At 40.8% G+C, this 18797-nt stretch overlaps 1 protein-coding gene across 1 annotated transcript in view; it reads right to left on the reverse strand.

Moving 5' to 3' along the window:
* The window catches only part of PTPRM (protein tyrosine phosphatase, receptor type M), a 328512-nt gene that overhangs the window by 140183 nt on the left and 169532 nt on the right, over window positions 1-18797 (reverse strand). The window contains exon 14 of the mRNA XM_026035379.1: window positions 3785-3917. Coding sequence (XP_025891164.1) covers window positions 3785-3917 — 133 coding nt within the window. The remainder of the gene's footprint in view (window positions 1-3784; window positions 3918-18797) is intronic.

Consider the following 18797-nt stretch of genomic DNA (forward strand, 5'->3'; position numbering starts at 1 on the left):
ACTGCATCTTTTAAGATGAATTGAAATAAAACTGAAAAGGATAGAGCAGTAGGGTTCTGATGTTTCCAAGCCTCAATTTAATTACTACTGCTTTTCCAAAGGTTGTGGAACAGTTCTCTGATTTTCACTGCTTTACTTCAAGTTGACCAAAAGGTGACCTTATCTGCTGCAATTTTTATTTTTCACTTTTTACAAAGTCTCATGCAGAATATCAAAGGCTGGTAGAGATCAAGGGTCTCGCCTGTGTTTTTATATTCAGCACCAGATTCAAAATCCGCTTCACTGTGGAAAAATTTTGTGGAGACACATGAGTTGGCTTCCACTGGCTCTGTGTTAACTCTTACGTGAGAGATTCAGAATGTAGCTGAAGACGGGGCAGCTTTTAGTCTCATTGATGTGACCACACTGATATTAGAAATAGGCTAAAATTTCCTAGTTATGTGACACCTTAATGCAGGAATGGGGATGAATGGCTAAAAAAAATTGACCTGATAACTTGGACTGGGCAAGTGGGGAAGAGAGAGAGTAAAGCAGCAACRGTCTTTCCCTGACTCGGGTGACCGGCATCCAGATCCATGAGTCTGGTCAAAGACCGACTGTGTGCACAGAGCAGCTCTTAGTGTCTCTGCTGCTTCTCCCCTTGCTACTGACTCCATATCATATATTGAAGAGCCAGGTTGATACTGTCTTTTGGGTGTCCACTGAACTAAAATCCAAAGAGGCTGATCTGTGAAAATCATGTGCCTAGCACCAACCATACTAAGAACAGCTGCTGAGCTTAGATGGCTGTCCAGYCTAAAAGAATATGCTGGGCTAAGACACGGTTATCACATACAGTGAAACACCCTTCCAGTTCTCTTGACAACAAAAATGAACGGTTAGGGATTAAGTTAATGAAGCACTGTGAAGCCCCAGAGACAGAGTAAATTTAATCTGCCAGTAAGATCTGGAGATGAAGAATAAAAGGGCCCATTTTTGTGAAAGAGCAGCAGATAGTAGATGCCCTGAGATAGCAGCATGGCAATGAGAAGTTGCCGCAGTCAACTCCAATCAAGAAAAATTTCAGTGTGCAGAGAGTCAGCAGGGTGAAACCGAAATGCAGCCTGATGAGTCCATGCAGTGTGGAGAGTGCTTCTCGGAGGAGAGGTCCCACAGAATTACAAAATGCTGGTTTATTTTCAGTCAGTTCTTCACTCAAATAAAACTTCTGTTGAAGTAAATGAAATGATCAAGTGCAGCAGTCAAATGATATACTTCCTTGATAAGATTGTTTCATGAAGTAGCAATCCAAGTATCACAAGAAAGCCCAAACACTACAGCTCGACTGAGCTTGCAGGATGATTTATAAATTTTCTTCAAATGCATAATGTATCCGAAGTAACTGAATCAAGGTGAAACCACAGGAGCTCTTAGCACTGTAGTGAATTAATGCACCAATAACAATCTACTGAATAATCAGTTCTCCTTCTGCTTAAGCCATGAGTGTAACTGTATTCACGACTTCCTATGCTACAGCATCTGTGTTAGGGTCTGGGACACAATATACCTCTCATCTCCTGGAACTCTCATTAAAGCCTAGTCACATCCTGATACACAGAAGAGCCACTCTTATTTTTTAATGTTTGTTCAACTCATTTTACAGTTTGTTTTGTTCAAGGCTACAGCATGATTCTCGGACACGTTTAAATAAGTTATTAGGATCACTATTTCTGCACTACACAATAAAACTGSGTGTGTTTGGCAACAGAGTTCATGGACAAGACTATTGCACTTGCAGTATTTTCATCCTTGTCACAAGTAGATTTATTTGAATCCTCCAAGAAGTTCATGTAATGTATTTTTTTCCCTCCCTAACAACAAGATTACTACGAATAATAATTGCTATGCTGCCAGGGACAAAAGGAATCAAGCAGTGTTCTGCACTAACACCTATTGAAATGCTTGGGATTTGAGCCTTCCTACAATTAGACTATCAAACAGCTTTTCCCGACAGCATGAAAGGACATGGAATACTATCCATTCAGCCACAGACCCTAACATCTTATTCAGTTTATAACGAGGTGGACTTTCTGCTGCAATGCTCTCTGTGGAAGATTAAGAAGATCTGGTCTGCCTCAGGTGAATACACTCCACCTTTGGCATGAATGATTAAGGAAAGGCTCCGGATTGGAAGAGAAAGGGTCATGAATATCAGCTGGGAATAATGTGAGGTAGGGTTGACCAGACAAGGCAAGAAGTCTTCCTCCCTGCATGCCAAGTGCTGAGGTTGGCCCCAGGGAGTAGTCTGGGGATTCACTGTTAAAACTGAAGGGATGCTGCAAAGAATCAGAAGTGGGAAGAAAAAAGTACTGCAAATCAAACCAGATTTTAACTCTGCTACATAGTCATTTATTGAGAAGATTTGATTAATTGGCTGGTTTCAATGCCCCAGCTAGACCTACCCTGGGGCCTATCTCTCAAGTCTTTTCTCTGTGGTGATTTTTGATTGCTTTTTTCTACCTTTATTCACRGACTAGCCCTCTGCCCTGGCCACTGCTCACCTTTCTCTGCATAGAGCCCTTCTAATTCCGTTCTGTGGCCCCACTTCTGCCTTGAAAGACAGTGAAAACCCAGCTATTTCTGCTGCCTGCCCTGAGGCACTGCCAGGCAGCTGCGAGGTTCTCTCTTTGGRGAGAGGTTCAGGCAGCCCAGGGCTTTGCACTGCCTCACACCTGCCAAGCCAGTTAGCACACAATTAAATCACCAGACTGCAGATAATGTCAGGATGATCAAATTCTGGCCATGGCAGCTCACGTAGGAAGACAAGRGGATAACGGGGGCTGCACGAGGCTGAGAGAGGATATGGGGCTGGACAGAGACAGCAGGCAGGAATCCCCAGATGGAGAATCTGTGACTCAGGGCCACTGCAGAGCTGAGACCAGTCCCAGTCTCCCCTCCAGCGCTGCGGCAGCTCACACCCCGTAGGATCCGACCTAAACCCTATGACTCTAATTGCTAGTGGATTTTTCCTAGTCTAGACTTAGTTGCCATCATCGCTCTTTTTTTTTCCTTATCCCTGCCACCTCCCCAGCTACGTGATATTTTATCCCTTTATTTTTTCCCCTTTTACAGTATCGAGAGAGAGGCAACCAGGTTTAACTCTGGCCCTCCTGCTGTTGTGGCCGTGTTTGGGGGATTTTACAAGCATGGAATCTCAACGTATGTGCAGGCTGGAAACATTCAGCACCGTTATAACACTTCTGTTTCCTCTCAAGGAATGGAGTTTATGACAAGACAGACCCTTAGCACAAGAACCCTTGTGTTCTTAGCACAAATTACTTTATCTTACCAGTCATGTTACTGTTTGACTGAGTGCTCCTTTGTATTCAGGATGGGCAACTCTGATTTCCGTAGGAAATGAACCTACATCTAACTTCCACCTGACCTGGTGGACAGAGGGGAGCCTCAGCCTTTCAGGGGAGAGACACTGGCCTGTTGTTAGAGGCCACCATGCAGGGCTAATGCTCCCAGTGCTAGAATCATTAACCTCAAGCTGTTTTTTTCTTTTATTGCAAAGCCACAAACATAGAAATGTGCGTAGAAAATGCTGCAGGGGTAAAAGACAGAGCGTGGTTTTATAAAATCACAGAGAGCCTTTGGGGTGGGAGCAGGGAGCAGCACACCCTAAACTCCGTGGGAAAGGGTGCTACGGTGSCTGGATACTTTTGACAGTGTCAACTTGGAAACTGCCATACGACATGCTACCACATAAACAGGTACACAGAAAACATGGCTAAGTGCTCACCTTTTCTTCATCACCAGCACGACCCCCAGAAATATAATGACGAACAGCAAGATGCCCGCAATGACTCCAGCAATTTTAACAGTATGGTCGGTCTGCTTTTCAGGCTCTGGGTCTGGCTTTCGAGTGGCAGCCCCTATGGAAGCAGTAAACGTAAAAGAGGAGGGAGAAAAAGAACAAGGATGTTATTCTTCTAATAGTCATACGTTTAACCTACCAACGTAATAAATCTTATCCTGGACCAACAGACATCAGTGCTTGATCTTTTGAGAAAAACAAAAACCCAAATCCGCTTTCATATGCATTGACAGAAATAAATAGTTCATATTATCCCATTTCTCTAGATAGCAACACAGGTTGGATACCACAGCCAGGTCTGACCCTTTCACAAGAGCCCCTTCACAGAGAGAAATTTCTGTATTTTTATTATCTGTTCTGGCTCCCTGTTCTTTCTGCCATTTAGAAACTTGCTAGCAACACAATAACTGCCCTAAGCCTTTATCCAAATTTGATTTGCTGGAACATTTTCCTCAATTATTTTTCATAAATGAAGCCGTAATTCCATAACATATTAGCTTAAACACCTGGAAAAGTGAGATAAGCTCATTTACCACGCATTTTACCAGCAATTGTTTTTTTACACAATAGACTTTTTTTTTGCCTTTGGAAATCTAAATCTAGGTCACATCTGGTAGGCAAAAAGACTCCTTCTAAGCAATTTATTCACCAAGTGGGAAGCAGCTGATGATCACACCACTGGCACCCACATTTAATATCTGTTTAAATGAGATAACCAGTGCCTTACAGCAGCTACTGTCTTAGCTCTTGCAGCTTCTCCATTTTAAAAAAATAACATCATTTGTACTGTTTACTGTATAATGTGATGGAACGTCAAATCCATGTCTGATGAAATATCCATTTCCTCTACTAAATGAGTTCAGGATGAAAAATGTTAAGGAAGCAGTATTCAATTCACAAACTGCTTTTTTTTTTTTCTTTTAATCAAAATGTGGTAATATTTATCATTTGCAGCACCATGCCATTAAGTGGACACAGGGATTTATGTGTCGCTTCCCTGCTACAGCCTTTCTGGAAAGGAGGAAGGAAGAGTAAATTCTTATTAAAATATAATATTTTAAGGACACACTCATCTCATTGTCTGGGTTCCAGCAAGGATTTTGAAAGCACCAATTGTATTTGTGTTCTCATTTCCTTTTTGGGGGAAGAAAACAGTTKGGTGATTAATTTACATGCAGACATATTTTCTGAAGATTACAAGGAAAAATACCCAATGCATCTTATCAATCATAACCAGCATTTTTGTAGACAGTTTTTCTCATCACACACAATTATACCTTTGGTTTGCACCTTCGAAGCACCTATCCTGAATGACAGGACAGCCTGGCGGTTTGTACTGATGCCAAGTACAAAAAGATGCTAAGTTTTAATCAAAATAGACCTGGAACTAATCGTTCTGAGTTCTTTGGACACCTCAGGCCCTGGCACCTTGTGAGGGACAAGCTAGAGGGAATGATGTGCTCTCTGTCTCTGAGTCCAGCCCCAGCAGAGCACCCACCACGGTTACTCACCCATCGCTTCATTAAAATCCTGAGCTAGGAAAATTCCCACTCCGTAGGAACAGAATCAGCCTCTATACGTTGTGCTCTGCATATGCCCAAAACTCTGCTATAAGCAGTTCTATTTTTATTTTCCTTGTCTCATACAGAAATGCTTTTTATAAGGCTGTCATTATATAGGCTGCCTTTTTATAAGGCAACTCTTTGTTACTGTCATCTGCTCCGCACTCAGAAGTGTATGGGGYGTTTAGGAGGCATCTCGAGTATCTCTGTGCAGGAGGCAGCTGCTGAGCTGATCTGGCAAACAGGAAGATGAGAATCAAGCACCACAGAGATGCTAAGAGATGAGAGGGACTTTGCTGTCCTGCTTGAAATCTAAAATCCAAGCAAAGAAGATTCCTTAGTTAACCACAAGCATCGTCTTTCCAACTATAACTTCCAGGAGTGGTTTCTTCCAGTCTTGCCTGCGTTGTCTCCTTTGGGCCACCTTACTGGAACACTTGCCTGTTTGGCCTTCCTTAAATCAAACCCTGCCTGATGGTCTCATTCCTTCCGGAGAGGCTCCCAGTAACAGCTCACTAGAATCATGAGGCTCCACCACATGGAGGGGAAGGGACCTTGCTGAATTAACGTGTTTTGTCCAATGTCATGTCTCTCTGTGACAGCACAAGGTCCTCACTTGGGTGGTACTGCACACAGAGGAGATGGTATCACTGGCACAGGCTGCCCAGGGAGGTTGTGGAATCTCCATCTCTGGAGATCTTCCAAACCCGCCTGGATGCCGCCCTGTGCCACATGCTCTGGGTGTCCCTGCTGGAGCAGGGGGTTGGGCTGCATGATCTCTAGAGGTCCCTTCCAACCTTAAGGATTCTATGACTCTATGAAAATCCTACTCAGAGTAGGTGTTTTCCACATACTGTGGAGCACAACTTTTATGTGATGTCTTCAATAATACTATCCATTATTTCCTTGGGAATCATGGACAAGTTGGAGAATCCGCCATTACRGCACATGCTCCAAACAAATCCCACCCACAAGGAGGGATACAGACCTAACATCCCTATAACGCATCGGTCACTTCTCCCATTCAGGGTGATCTCAAACGGGCCAGCGAAAGGTGCACGCAATGCCGCTCCGAACGTCCCACCGCGACAGACTTCACCTGATTCACAGRCATGGTCTTACACTAGAAACATGATGCTTTCAATCATTCTAAACCATACCAAACCATCACTTTTATCATTAAATATTACAAAATCATCATTAAATATTGCTAAATCCAGATTCTGACATTAACTCATATTGTACTCGCCTGCATTCCCTGTTTTCCATTCCCGGTCTGACTTCTCTTTTGGCATCTTTCTTAGTGTCAGTGAGTTCCCAGTCAAACAGGCAAAAGGAACAAATTTATCAAACATATTTATTTCTTTAATTTGCTATCTCTCCCCTTTCTTGGTCGTTTCTTGCGTCTTTTAGTACTAGAAATTCCTGACTTTTTTTCCCTTCAATATTGTTGAACATTGTCTATACTTTCAACGCAGCTCATGCTATTTTTACATGCAACCAACCAGAGTTATGTCAGGCTTTCTCATTTCCTACATATTCCTAGCACTCCTGCTCTATGGTACTTTTGCTGTGAGGCAGGAAATAGCAGTGCACCATATTCTAGCTGAGAACAAACAGTTTTTCCAAAACAAGATTAAAAACATCTCTGTCTGTGTTATTCCACCCCCTTGTCCATCCCCCCTCACACTCTGCTTGGTTTTCTTTGGACACCAGATGGATGCTGGACAGGCCGCTGATGCAKTTTGCAGTGAAAACTGCATTCCCACCTTCCGTGTAGTGATGAATTGTGAACCTTTTATGACTTGAAGGTGATTCATAATTTCCTCCACTGAACACTATGTGGCATTTTTCAAAACTCAAACTTGAGCTTGTGCTGCCAGTTCAGTTTAGTTCCTGTTGAAATTCCCCACAGCCCTGTGTGAATCCTAGGAACCTCAATCACCTCGCATCCCATTCTATATTTGCTTCCATGTGTTTAATAGACATTTTGCATAGTGTTAATGGATAGTGTTGCACCTTTAAGTACATTGGCTATGATAAAACTTGGCAGTTTATTTCTCTTCTGTTTCTGTCGTATAGGCATTTGTTGATCCAAAGTAATTCTCTGTCTTTCCCCTCATAACTACTTTTCAACTCACTTTTAACCATGTCCATGTGAACAATTGCACTGGCAGCATAGAGAAAAAAATAAAATGTGTTTGGAGATCTGAGCAGCCAGGGGCAGCAGTCGTGAAATCCACCTTGCCAGCTGAAAAATCCTAATGTCAACCTGCGTTTTTAATTCCATTTGTATCTTTCCAAAAGAGATTTGGAAAATGACTGTTGCGGGCCTTAAGGAAAAAAAAGTTTACCCTTTGGGCAACAGCGTGTCTCCTTGACACACTCCTGCACCAACACGTTCTAAAAAACCTCAGTGAAATGCAATCTTTCTATATAAAAATAATTAATTATCTACTGTTGTATCGTGATATTATAGTCCTGGTATTTATTSTGTTTATCACTGTTGATTCAAACAACTTGTTAGAGACAGTGATTTTTAAGTACATAGCTACAAGACGAGTGGTATTCGGCATCTCTATCCGAGTACCTATTTTTAACGACAGGCTGCATTTTGTCGCCAACTGCTGAGCCAAGTCAATGTATTTTCCTTACAATCCTGGATCTAATGACTTACTGGATTTTGTTTTAGTTTCAGACTTAGTTTTTAGTTTTAGACCTTAAACTTGTGAGCGTAGGACAGCTCAAGGGATCTGCTTAGGAAACGAAGGGACAGGGAAATGCTTCCGCCAGTTTGCAAAGGATTAAGGAGCTGACTTTGGAAATTCCCAATTTGCTGGGAAAAAACCTGCAGCGCTTCCTGCTAGGCGTGAAAAGCAGAGAGAGATTCGCTGCAGCCCAACAAACAACAAATGCTGTAAAATGAGCTTCCTGCATTAACCTGCAAGGCAACGTTGTTGTTTGATTCCATACCCTTAGCTATATACACTTCCAATTAATCTCAGCTCTTCCAATTTCCCTTTACATATTTATTGCCCATTCTTTGAGGCTCTGCCTAAAGTTAGATTTCCTAACATGAAACATCTTTTTTTTTTTTTTTTAAATCTGACTTTTTTCTTAACCTAGAAAAACTGCCATTCAGCCAGCCTGATTTATGTCTTTCCGTCATGGCTCCCCTTTTGTTCAGCACCTTACAAGACTCAGTGATTATCTTTGTAAGTAGGATCCATGAGATGCCTATAGATTTTCCTTCACTTATTTTTGACTTTCAGACCTTTTCATCCAGCTTCTTCTTTACATTGAAATCTTCTTTTCTGAAGTTTAGTGATTACCCTGCCATTTTTCAGCATCTAACTCCTCTCTGGATTGTGAAGTGAATTCTATTCTAGTCACTAATATTTAGTGTCTTCTGCTGTGTGAATTCTTAAATTATTTCATCCAGTGGAATTCCTGCTGCTGTAGCCTTACTCAAATGATGGGCTAAATGAGAGGGTAAAAGGTGGAAGGGCTTAAAAGACAGGGTAATAAAAAAAATCCTCAATTTTTGAAGACTTCTTCTAGTTCTCAGCCAGGATATACAGGTCTAGTATTAATACAGAAATAATTTGACCTTTGGGGAAAATTGTTTTGCAATTTCCTTCAATGGGAAATTTCACTTTGCTTTGTGATTCAGAAGGCACAAAAGCAYCATGTTATTGATCCAACCCAAAACCTTATGAACACTGATCTTCTGTAGGTAGTTTATGGATAGAACAGTTTAACTATTACTCAAGAACATGGAATCAAAGACTCTGGACTGAGTAAAATAAGCAAGCAAAACACCAATCCCTTAAACTAGGCTAGCTTGTTTTCTTATGTTTTTTTCAAAACTAATGAGTTTTTTTTTGCAGTAAAAGAAATGGAGTTCCACAAAATTAAATAAAATTTGCAGTTCCAAAATTGGAACTCTTCTCTCTCTCTCTCTTTTTCTTAATTAGCAAAGTTTGGACTTGATTTTACAATATTGATGAACTACCTTATAGAAAAAAAGGTAGTTAGGTCATTGTAGAGAAAAAAATTATCATCAAAATAACCCTGACAGAACAGCCTGGAGCTGCTAGTGCTATTTACAAACAAAGGAATACAATAAAAGCTACAACTACCTAAGACCAGCTATAGATTGTTTTGTCTGAAGCAATTTTTATAAAATCCGGACCTTTTTTTTCCTTTCTTCTATTGCGGTCAATAAACAATCCCTTCCTTTAATATAGTAAATTGGCCTCATTTTATTTCTCCCACTCAAGGGTGATCATAGTCACTGCTTTTTTACTTTCTCTCTGCAGCTTTAACTTCTGAAAAGGCKCCTGCTTGCTAAGGCACCGTCAAGCCTCTTCTCACTGAACAGCACTCATGGCYGTTCCAGTGACAGATGTAAAGATAATGTAAATTTACCAGATGTAAATTTAAGGTAATAATACCRGTAGATTGTCTTGGTCTCTAGTAAAGCTTGCTTGCTCTAATTATTTTTTTATATTAGTGACTTCCCATAGTACACAAACACTGGCAATGTCCCACTGTTTCTCTCTGAAGTAAACGATCGCCCCTGCAAGGTGTCACTTTCTCCTGAGGAGTGCAATCAAATTATCATGCAGGTGCTGTGATTTGGCTATTACTGCTTCTCAGCACCTAGTTTTAACTTATTTCACCCACTGGGCCAGGAAACTGAGATGTTACACCCTTGTGTGACACCTGCATGGGGCTTAGGTGGCTGAAACCAGGCAAAATGGTACAAGGTAGAAGAGAGACACTGCTCACAGAATCACAGACTGGTTGAGGTTGGAAGGGACCTCTAGAGATCAGCTAGTCCAACCCCCCTGCTCCAGCAGGGACASCCAGAGCAYGKGGCACAGGGCGGCATCCAGGTGGGTTGGGAAGATCTCCAGAGAAGGAGACTCCACAACCTCCCTGGGCAGCCTGTGCCAGGGCGCTGTCACCCTCACAGGGAAGAAGTTCCTCCTCACATGGACATGGAACTGCCTGTGTTTCAACTTATGTCCATTGCCCCTTGTCCCGTCACTGGCCATCACTGAGGAGAGCTGGGCCCCTTCCTCCCTACATCCCCCCTTCATGTACTTATACATATTCATCAGATCCCCTCTCAGCCTTCTCTTCTCCAGAGAAAACAGGCTCTAAGATGTGTGATACCTCCTTGGAATATCCACCCCTGGAGTCCTATTGACACTGCCATGAAGTACCTGGATGGGAAAGATCAGAGAACTTGGCTTTAAAGATTCTGACCATATCAAGGTCATCACAAATTACAGGGGTGAATGCAAAGGCTACTATCATCACTATTGCTCCCTGTTATTGGTATGATAGGAGGACCCAGAAGCTGTAAATTAGGTGGCAGCCCCACTGTGCTACAAGCAAACACAAAGTACCCTGAACCCTACTATTGAATGGAGACAGAATGCCATAGGCAGGTGTAGCAATCAGAAGTGGGAAAGGGACATAAATACTCTTAAGAAAATGCACTTCTAATACTCAGATAAATAAGATCCCTTCCTGCTCTTGCAGGTAGCCAGCATCAGACACTGTCTCCAGCAAGTACCACAAGCAGAAGCAGTGATTTGAGGGACAGAGTAATGTTTTTATGGGTGCCTTTGGTCAGGGTGTTTCGAGGGGAATAACATAAAGATTCTTGTAGGAAAAGGATGTACAAAGAGGTGCCAAAAGTAAAAGGCTGGCAGAAAGGGCAATAGGACAAAATAAGAAAGTACACGGATACATTTCTCCTGAAGAGTCTGTGCTACCGGTATGTAAGGGMGTGCTCCGGAGAGGCAGGTCATAAACGTGGAGTGATCAGCAGGGACTCTGGCCCTTTATCACAGCCTGCTAACACCTGAAAATGGTAGAGCTGTGGAAAATATCCATTTTTTTCCCCAAAAATATTTCCTCCGTGCTTTCCCCCCTCCTAACATTCCCTTTTTAGGTCTACAGCAGCACTGCCATTGTTGTGCAAAGGCAAGCTTTTTGTTTGAGCTTCAAGTTCATTCCAGGAGCTCGGATTTGTGACTTGGAGAAGACCCAAAACCCATACGGATTTGGAGATGAAATGAATTACTGCCCTGGCTAGTCTGTTTACACTGTTAAGTGGCTGCCGTTCAGCCCCCAGCTGCTAGCCAGGGCGTGTTCTGCTAGGAAAGTCTTTGCTTTAYGACTCCTGGTAGAACTCCAGCTAACCGAGCAGGTTCTCCCTCCCCATCATCGGTGGAGCTTTCCAATCARTGTTCCTGTTTCTCCTTTGAAACTGCACTGCTTTGTTGTCCATATGGTGGAAGTTATGAGGTGGTGGTGGGCAGCGTATATTTGTGACAGAAGGTGGTTTTGATCAGCATTTTTTTTCTCTCTAGCCTATGCCTTGAATATATTCGTTTTTATAAAAGCCTTGGCGTATGGTCTGCTTACTTCTCTTTTTATAGTATTTTTTCTCTCTGTTTTCTGGCTTCTTTTCGAAGTGCTTATATATAAATTGTTTTTTTTTTTCCATGGGGCAGGGATTATGTTTTCCTTCTCTTTTGTTCAGCACTGAGGCCATTTGAGTGTTGAAATCAATATATCCCTGTTCTCCCTCCTCTGACACGCTAGCTCTCACTAAATCTGTTTTTTGAATGTCTGGGACATAGGGAAAATGGCACTCATATTTTAGCAGGAGAGCATCTCCTCCATGATTTATGATCCTCGCTACAATACATATTGCTACTTACAATACATATTGCTACTTAGAGATCTTCTTTTCCTAAAAAAAAAATGTACTTCCAGAAGACAGCCATGCTGATTTAGTATATTGTTTATTGGGTGTTTTTTGCTGTTAAAAACCTGTCTTGTTAAAGACATCTCTGCTACGAAGGAACTATCAAAATAAGGCTCCACTGTGTAACAGTAATTATGAATTATTGATTCTGTTTGTGATATTCTTTACAGAAGTGTAAATACGAGYGACACAACTGCATGGACAGAAATGCAAAGAACGACCTCACCAATGAATACGACTCATTTAGCTGCCTATCAATCAAGTGAACCGTCTCTCTCGCTGGTGGCTGGTTCATGTTAGTGCATATGAGCAACAAGCCTGTTTTTAACATCTGTATTTCTGGTTGTCAGGAATAATAATAATCTTTGTAATATGTGCCTAGAACAAACAAAGTTCCTAGCTTGACACATACCTTCTGGTCTCACAATGAACTATTTTTTTAACTAGGATTTTAATCTGGGCTCCTGACACAGGATTTTTCTGGAGGTTGTATTAAAAAAAAAAAAAAAAGGAAAAAGATTTGCAAGAAAATAGGCAAGCATGCCTTGATAGCTTTTCTCTGCAGAAAAAGAAATACTTCTAGTAACTCTTCTCCTTTTCTCTTTACTRAAGAAATATAACTATCTAGAATTCATAGAAATTCCCTCTCCAGTGGGCAAACACAGTTGAAAGTCCCCACTTGTACAGAAAGAGACACTTAAGTCCTGGCACTTCAGAAGTGCTAAGATCATTATGGGATGTCTAAGCTCYACTCAGCAGCCTTCACTGCATTCAGAAATTAATAACCAGCACAAGGTGTATAGAAATAAAAAAATAGTCTGGAAAAAAAATCCAAAGGAAGAAATATAAATATACTTTGCAAACTTAAGTATTCAAATTGCCTTAAAGGGTCCTTCCACTTAATTTAATTTTATTGTAGAAGAAAAGTCTGGTTACATCTTTACAAACCCTATTCTGTATGGAACTGTCTAAAGAAGCAGCCACAACGGTGCCCATCACAGATCCCTGTCTCTACGAAGAGAAAGGCCGTGGCAGTATATTTGAAAGAAAAAAAACTCTGTATCTGAAGTATCTGCTAGTACTCACTTGGCCTCCAGGAGGCAAGGGAGATATCAACTCAGATCACAGCTGAGAAATGATCCAGCACTTCTGGAGCTGAGCTACTCACATTAAAACCCAACTCTAGCACTAGAGCTRGGTTTTAGACATGGACACTTGCAACTATTTCATTTTCCACCCATGAATGCAAGCGACCACCACTCCAGTAGGGCAACTGATTAATATGAAAGCTGCAGTAGAGCAAAATATCATCTTCTGATGCTGCTGCCACAGGGACTTAATTTCAGGAACACTAATGAAATGATCCAAACAAGGAATCAGTGAAGGCTTCGTAAATGTGTTGTTAGGAGGAATATGGAGAGGTTGAGGAGAATGGACAGCACAGTAAAGCAATTCCAGTTCTAAGACTGTGCATCAATGTCATTTTGAGTCTATGCTGTCAAGGGCTAATAGATGATGCTGACATTCTTGCTGATTTCCATTACAAGTCCCCTTCTCCACTGTATTCCCTTCGAACTTCTTTGGGAACAGTCCCTCTCTAAGAATTTACCCTTCATTACTCGGCACCTACCTGTTTCCTCGGAGGAAAGTATACTGTAGTTCACATTTCAAATGAAAGCATAGATGTAACGATGCATATAGAAAGGTAAAATGTACTTATGATAAGCTTATTAAAAGCAGAATGAAAGACAACACTTCTTAACATAAAATATATTTAAAAAACACTGTTTTGTGACAGAAATGTGGGTTAGAGGAACTGGAAATGATCAGCAGCACAAGAAAGGCACAATCATTTCATAAAATTCCAAGTCTGTCTTTCTGCCAATACGAGGCCTTTGTTCACATTTCAGAACCATTTACAGTACTGCCAATAAAGAAAAAAAGTTCAAACTGAGGCAATGCTGGATGAAGGAAGAATCTAGTACAGGGACAAGAATAGACTGGGCCTCTTCTGAATGCATAGCTGATTATCACTGATTTGCATTTCATTTTTCCTATATTTCCTGCAGTTTGCAGAGGTTAAAGGAAAATCTCAAAACTGTCATATTTGATTAAGAATGCCTTAAAGAGTCATTTTCCTCTTCTGTCCTTTCCATATCACTTTTAATTATTGCCACATTTACTTGCAAACAGAAGCTGTCTAATGCAATGATAGCAGATGGCAAAATTCAAAATATGACCAACTTGATTCCAAAAGGTTTCATGAATATCGTGCTCGACACAGACCCAAGAAGACTTAAACCTTCTCTTCTTTTACTCCTTGAGTTTTGGAGCAGAACTCAAAAGATAAAGCAGATGTAAAATCCCTGCATTTCCCCTGATCTTTGCTTAAACCCATGTGAGGCAGCCCCTTCCACATGGTATTATGCAAAACTGTGCCTCAGCTTTCATTGGCACGGGAATTTTCTGTTTACACAGAAACTTCTGAACTATTTACACTGAAACTTCTGGTCAGTAATAGCCACTAGGAAAAGGATATTCAAGTTTACAGTTTTGGTAAAATAAACATTTGAAAGTATAAACATGTATTTGAATGCCTATAAGAAGAGTCTCACAGTCTAACTTCCATTATTGAGCAGAAGGACATTTTCAGAATGATTTCTGGAGAAGGAGATATGGAAATCCAATCAAAATTATACCCACTGCTTGCAACGTGTTCAGATATTACTCCAATAAATGCCGTGTATATATTTTTAGTAAAATTTCAGCTATTTTATGGAAAACCTACGTGAATTGCTGAGACATTGCTTTGCCTAAAGTCCTGTGCCTTGATCTAAGTCAATGATAACAGTCAGCTCCACGTGAGATGCTCTATCTAACCCTAGCACACTGCAGTGTTAGTCTACATACTCATATAGATATAATGCATGTAATATTGCATTTCAAGTTTATCAAAATCCCTGGTGATKCAAGCACCAGATTTCCAGCACCTCAGAAGTAAAGGTGATTTTGCCTAAACAGGTCCCACATTTTCTTTCAAATTAAAATTCTAATTGCTTAGCATTTTATGAATACAGTCAATAACTACAGATGGGAAACAATGGAACTCATGCTTTTTTTAGATAGTAATTACGTCTCTGAATTTCTGACTCTTCCCTTGTCTCTCCTTAATTTTTCATTGTGGTACATGCAAAACATGTTCAGCTTTGAACGTAACTATCAGAGACATCTCTTTTTAAACAGAAATGAAGTAGCAGACTTCATTTCTTCTGTATACAACACAGACCCATTCTCTAAAATATTAATTAATGATCTTGTTTTGTTTTGCATTTTCTGCCTCTCTGTAGATTGCTGAGGCTGAAATGTTTTGGATGAGATGTCATGCTGATTTGTGCCACACAGATGGCAGAGATTCCTCAAATTTGTCAGTGTTCACTCTGGTCAGTTCATTCATATTTTCATCTTTATGATTTTTTTTTATGTTAGCAATTTCCATTATGCTATTAAGAAAACACAGCCAAAAAACCTACCCAACCCCAAAGCAACCCTGAGCAGCTCTGTGGATATCTTTATGGAGATGACAAATTGCTAGGCAAATAGATTATTTTTCAAGTTAGAATGAAAAAAAACAGACACATCTTCAGTGTCTGAAGCTGGATCTTATTTCTGTGCCTTCACTAAAGAGATACTTGACACTTTGGGTCATATTCCGCTATGACAAGAACGCTCAAATTTCCGAATGAGGTTGTTGTTGCTTGAGGGACCCAACACAGCTCCGGCAGCCGCTGACCTAACTGGGTGGCACCCAGATTTTTGATTCTTCTGAATAAAAGACACTCTCACAGGACAAAATCTAACCCGCTAGGCTGCTCAGTCCTTCCTGAAGGACAGGGAACGATCCTGCTTCCTTCCAGGCCACGGGACTTTCTCCGGGTGTTCCTGTTCCAGGTGTGTGGAGTTGCTGGCTCTGTGTTTAAACACTGGGTGCTTTGGTTGCTCAGTTTTAAAAAAAGAGAAAACCTGCTATTTGACTATAATGTACCAAAAAGAAAAAAACCCCAAAACAAATTAAAAACAASGCAAGGCAAAAGGAAACAGTAGCTCCTGCGGCACTCCTGTATCCCCTTAACATTTTCTTGTAACTATACTGTTCTATAGATGAAACTGCCATTGCAAAAATGACAAATACAACACATAAAAGAACAAAAAAGGGCAATAAATCACAAATGACATTCCAGCCCATTAAAATGCACTCAGCTGGTGTTGCAGAAAGTAGAAAGATTTCCCTGTGCTTTACATTGMCCAACTGAGCAGGCAGGATGAGAATCCTTGAACAACCAACACAACAAATGTTGGTGCCACAGCACAAAAGCAGGCTYGGAATTTCACTTTGCAGGGTCCAGCCCATTCCCGCTCTGCTTTCCTTGTCACGARGCCTTGCAGTGGCAATGTGGGACCACGCTGACATGACACCATCTAGGTGTTCACTTTCTCCTTGAACATTATGCTTAACTGCTATTGATTCWCGTGGGTGCTGTTCAGGAGCACTAGGAGATGAATAAACTCCTAAAGTGCAGGGTTCATCCCACATTCATACATGCATCCACGAACTGAAGCACCGCAAGCTCCACAGGAACTCAAGGGAAAATTTCTTGACAGTGAGGGTGGTAGAGCATCCGTAACAGGTTGCCAAGAGAGCTTGCAGAATCTCCTGCTCTGAGGACRTACAAAACTGCTTGGATGCAGTTGATCCTCCATGTGCAGAGGGGCTGAACTAGATCATCTCCAAAAGTCCCTTCCAACCTTTATGAATCCATGATTCTGTGATTCTATGATTCACATGGCTTGGTTGCTACAAACAGGGTTGTAGAGTCCAAGTAGGAAACCATGGAGTCTCAAGCAGCCCTTCAAGTTCCACCACGTCAGAACACATCGAAGTCCATGGGCCAGGACGGAGGAAAGGGAACGTGAAAGGCTGTCCAGCCCTTGTTGCTCCAGCTCAAATGCCTTACGTCCTACAGGAGAGGCCACAAACACTGCAACAGAAATAGCCTATTTCTATCCAGCAAACCAGATCAATAGGGAAGCAGCCCTTCTCAAGGTCAGGCTGCTGTTTTTGTGTTAATAAATTACATTGTCAGTAATGCAGCATGAATCTACACTAAATACCTTGGCAATACAAAATTTAAATGAAGCTGCAATTTAAGCAATGACTTCAGTTCGTTTTTTTTGGTTGTTTTTATATTTATAACGGAATGGCTGAGAACAGAATCTGACCCAAACTACTGCAGTAAATCTTACGTATTGAGTTTTGTATCTGAAGACATCTCTCTATTTTATTATGCTGATAACTTCGTAAGGGAGGAGATACCAATTGGGATTATTTTTATGTCTGCTTTTAGCATGATTGTAGAATATGCTGTTCATCTAGACCTGAAGGTATGTAGGATAAAATTTTAAAGGTTTTTTAAATTCTAAGAATTTTTAAAGAATAATAATTTAAAAATTAATACCGTCACTCCCTTTAAAAGAAAACTCTTCTCACTTCTTAAGTAGCAGYTAATCTGTTACTTCTGACATCCTTTTATATCTGAATTGTACAAAGTATTTCATTTATGGAGACTGTACCAGAGAGAACTCACATTTCCAGCTGCATTCGTAATTAACAGTGGGTAGTAAAAAGGGTGTTTTATGGAAACCAGTCTTAATAACATCTAGGAAAGGACTGGCTGCTCCATTAAATTACAAATGGAAATATTTTAATTTAAATATAAGTAGCTCAGACATACTTCAACAATTAAGAAAAACGTCTGAAAGAATGAACATCCTAATCATAATTCCAAGCAGGCTGTTTTATCAGRATGCAGACAGAACAAAAGAGATGAGGGCCAAGTGAATACCAAATATGGCCAATTTCCAACTGAAAATATGTAGKGTCTCTTACAAAATAGTGAAGTAAACGGCAAATACTTTCAGGCTTTCTCAAAACCTTGCATTTGTTATTCTGTTTCAAAGCCAAGATAACTGTGTCACTCCCATACATACGTGATAGCTTTTTTGCTAATGGTTTACCATACAAGCAAACTGCATTTGTGTGAACGTGGAGGTGATACCAGGAGGATGTGACATTGTGCTTCAMGTAGATGTACTCTTCGTTTCTGGCTGACATATGTTAGATATTTAGATGTCACCCCTATCTTTTGGAGAATATGAGTCATTTAAGTGGATTTCAAGTTAGTTAACTTTTGCAAGGTTAACACTGAAAAATAAAAACAACCTCCCAAATCTGAGTTCCCGATGCTATTGAATCAGCAATAATAATATACTCACTAACACTAACAAGATTTATTTGCTTATTTTGGCTTGTAAGAATAGGAACTGCAAAGTTGCCTTTACAGCATGTAATAGTATCCTAGAAACCTAGAGACACTCTATTTGACTGCTACAGGAAGGAAAATTTCCCCTTTCTAGACGCTCCAAAGGAATATTGAGTGGCTGTCAAGATATTTAAGGGGAATAGCAGCTAATCCTGTAGCTGGAAGTCATTTTTATACGAGGGAGAGGGAAGAAGGCAGGACAAAGT

The sequence above is a fragment of the Nothoprocta perdicaria genome, unplaced genomic scaffold, assembly GCF_003342845.1.
Source record: "Nothoprocta perdicaria isolate Ctin4 unplaced genomic scaffold, notPer1 scaffold_16, whole genome shotgun sequence".
NCBI lineage: Eukaryota > Metazoa > Chordata > Aves > Tinamiformes > Tinamidae > Nothoprocta > Nothoprocta perdicaria.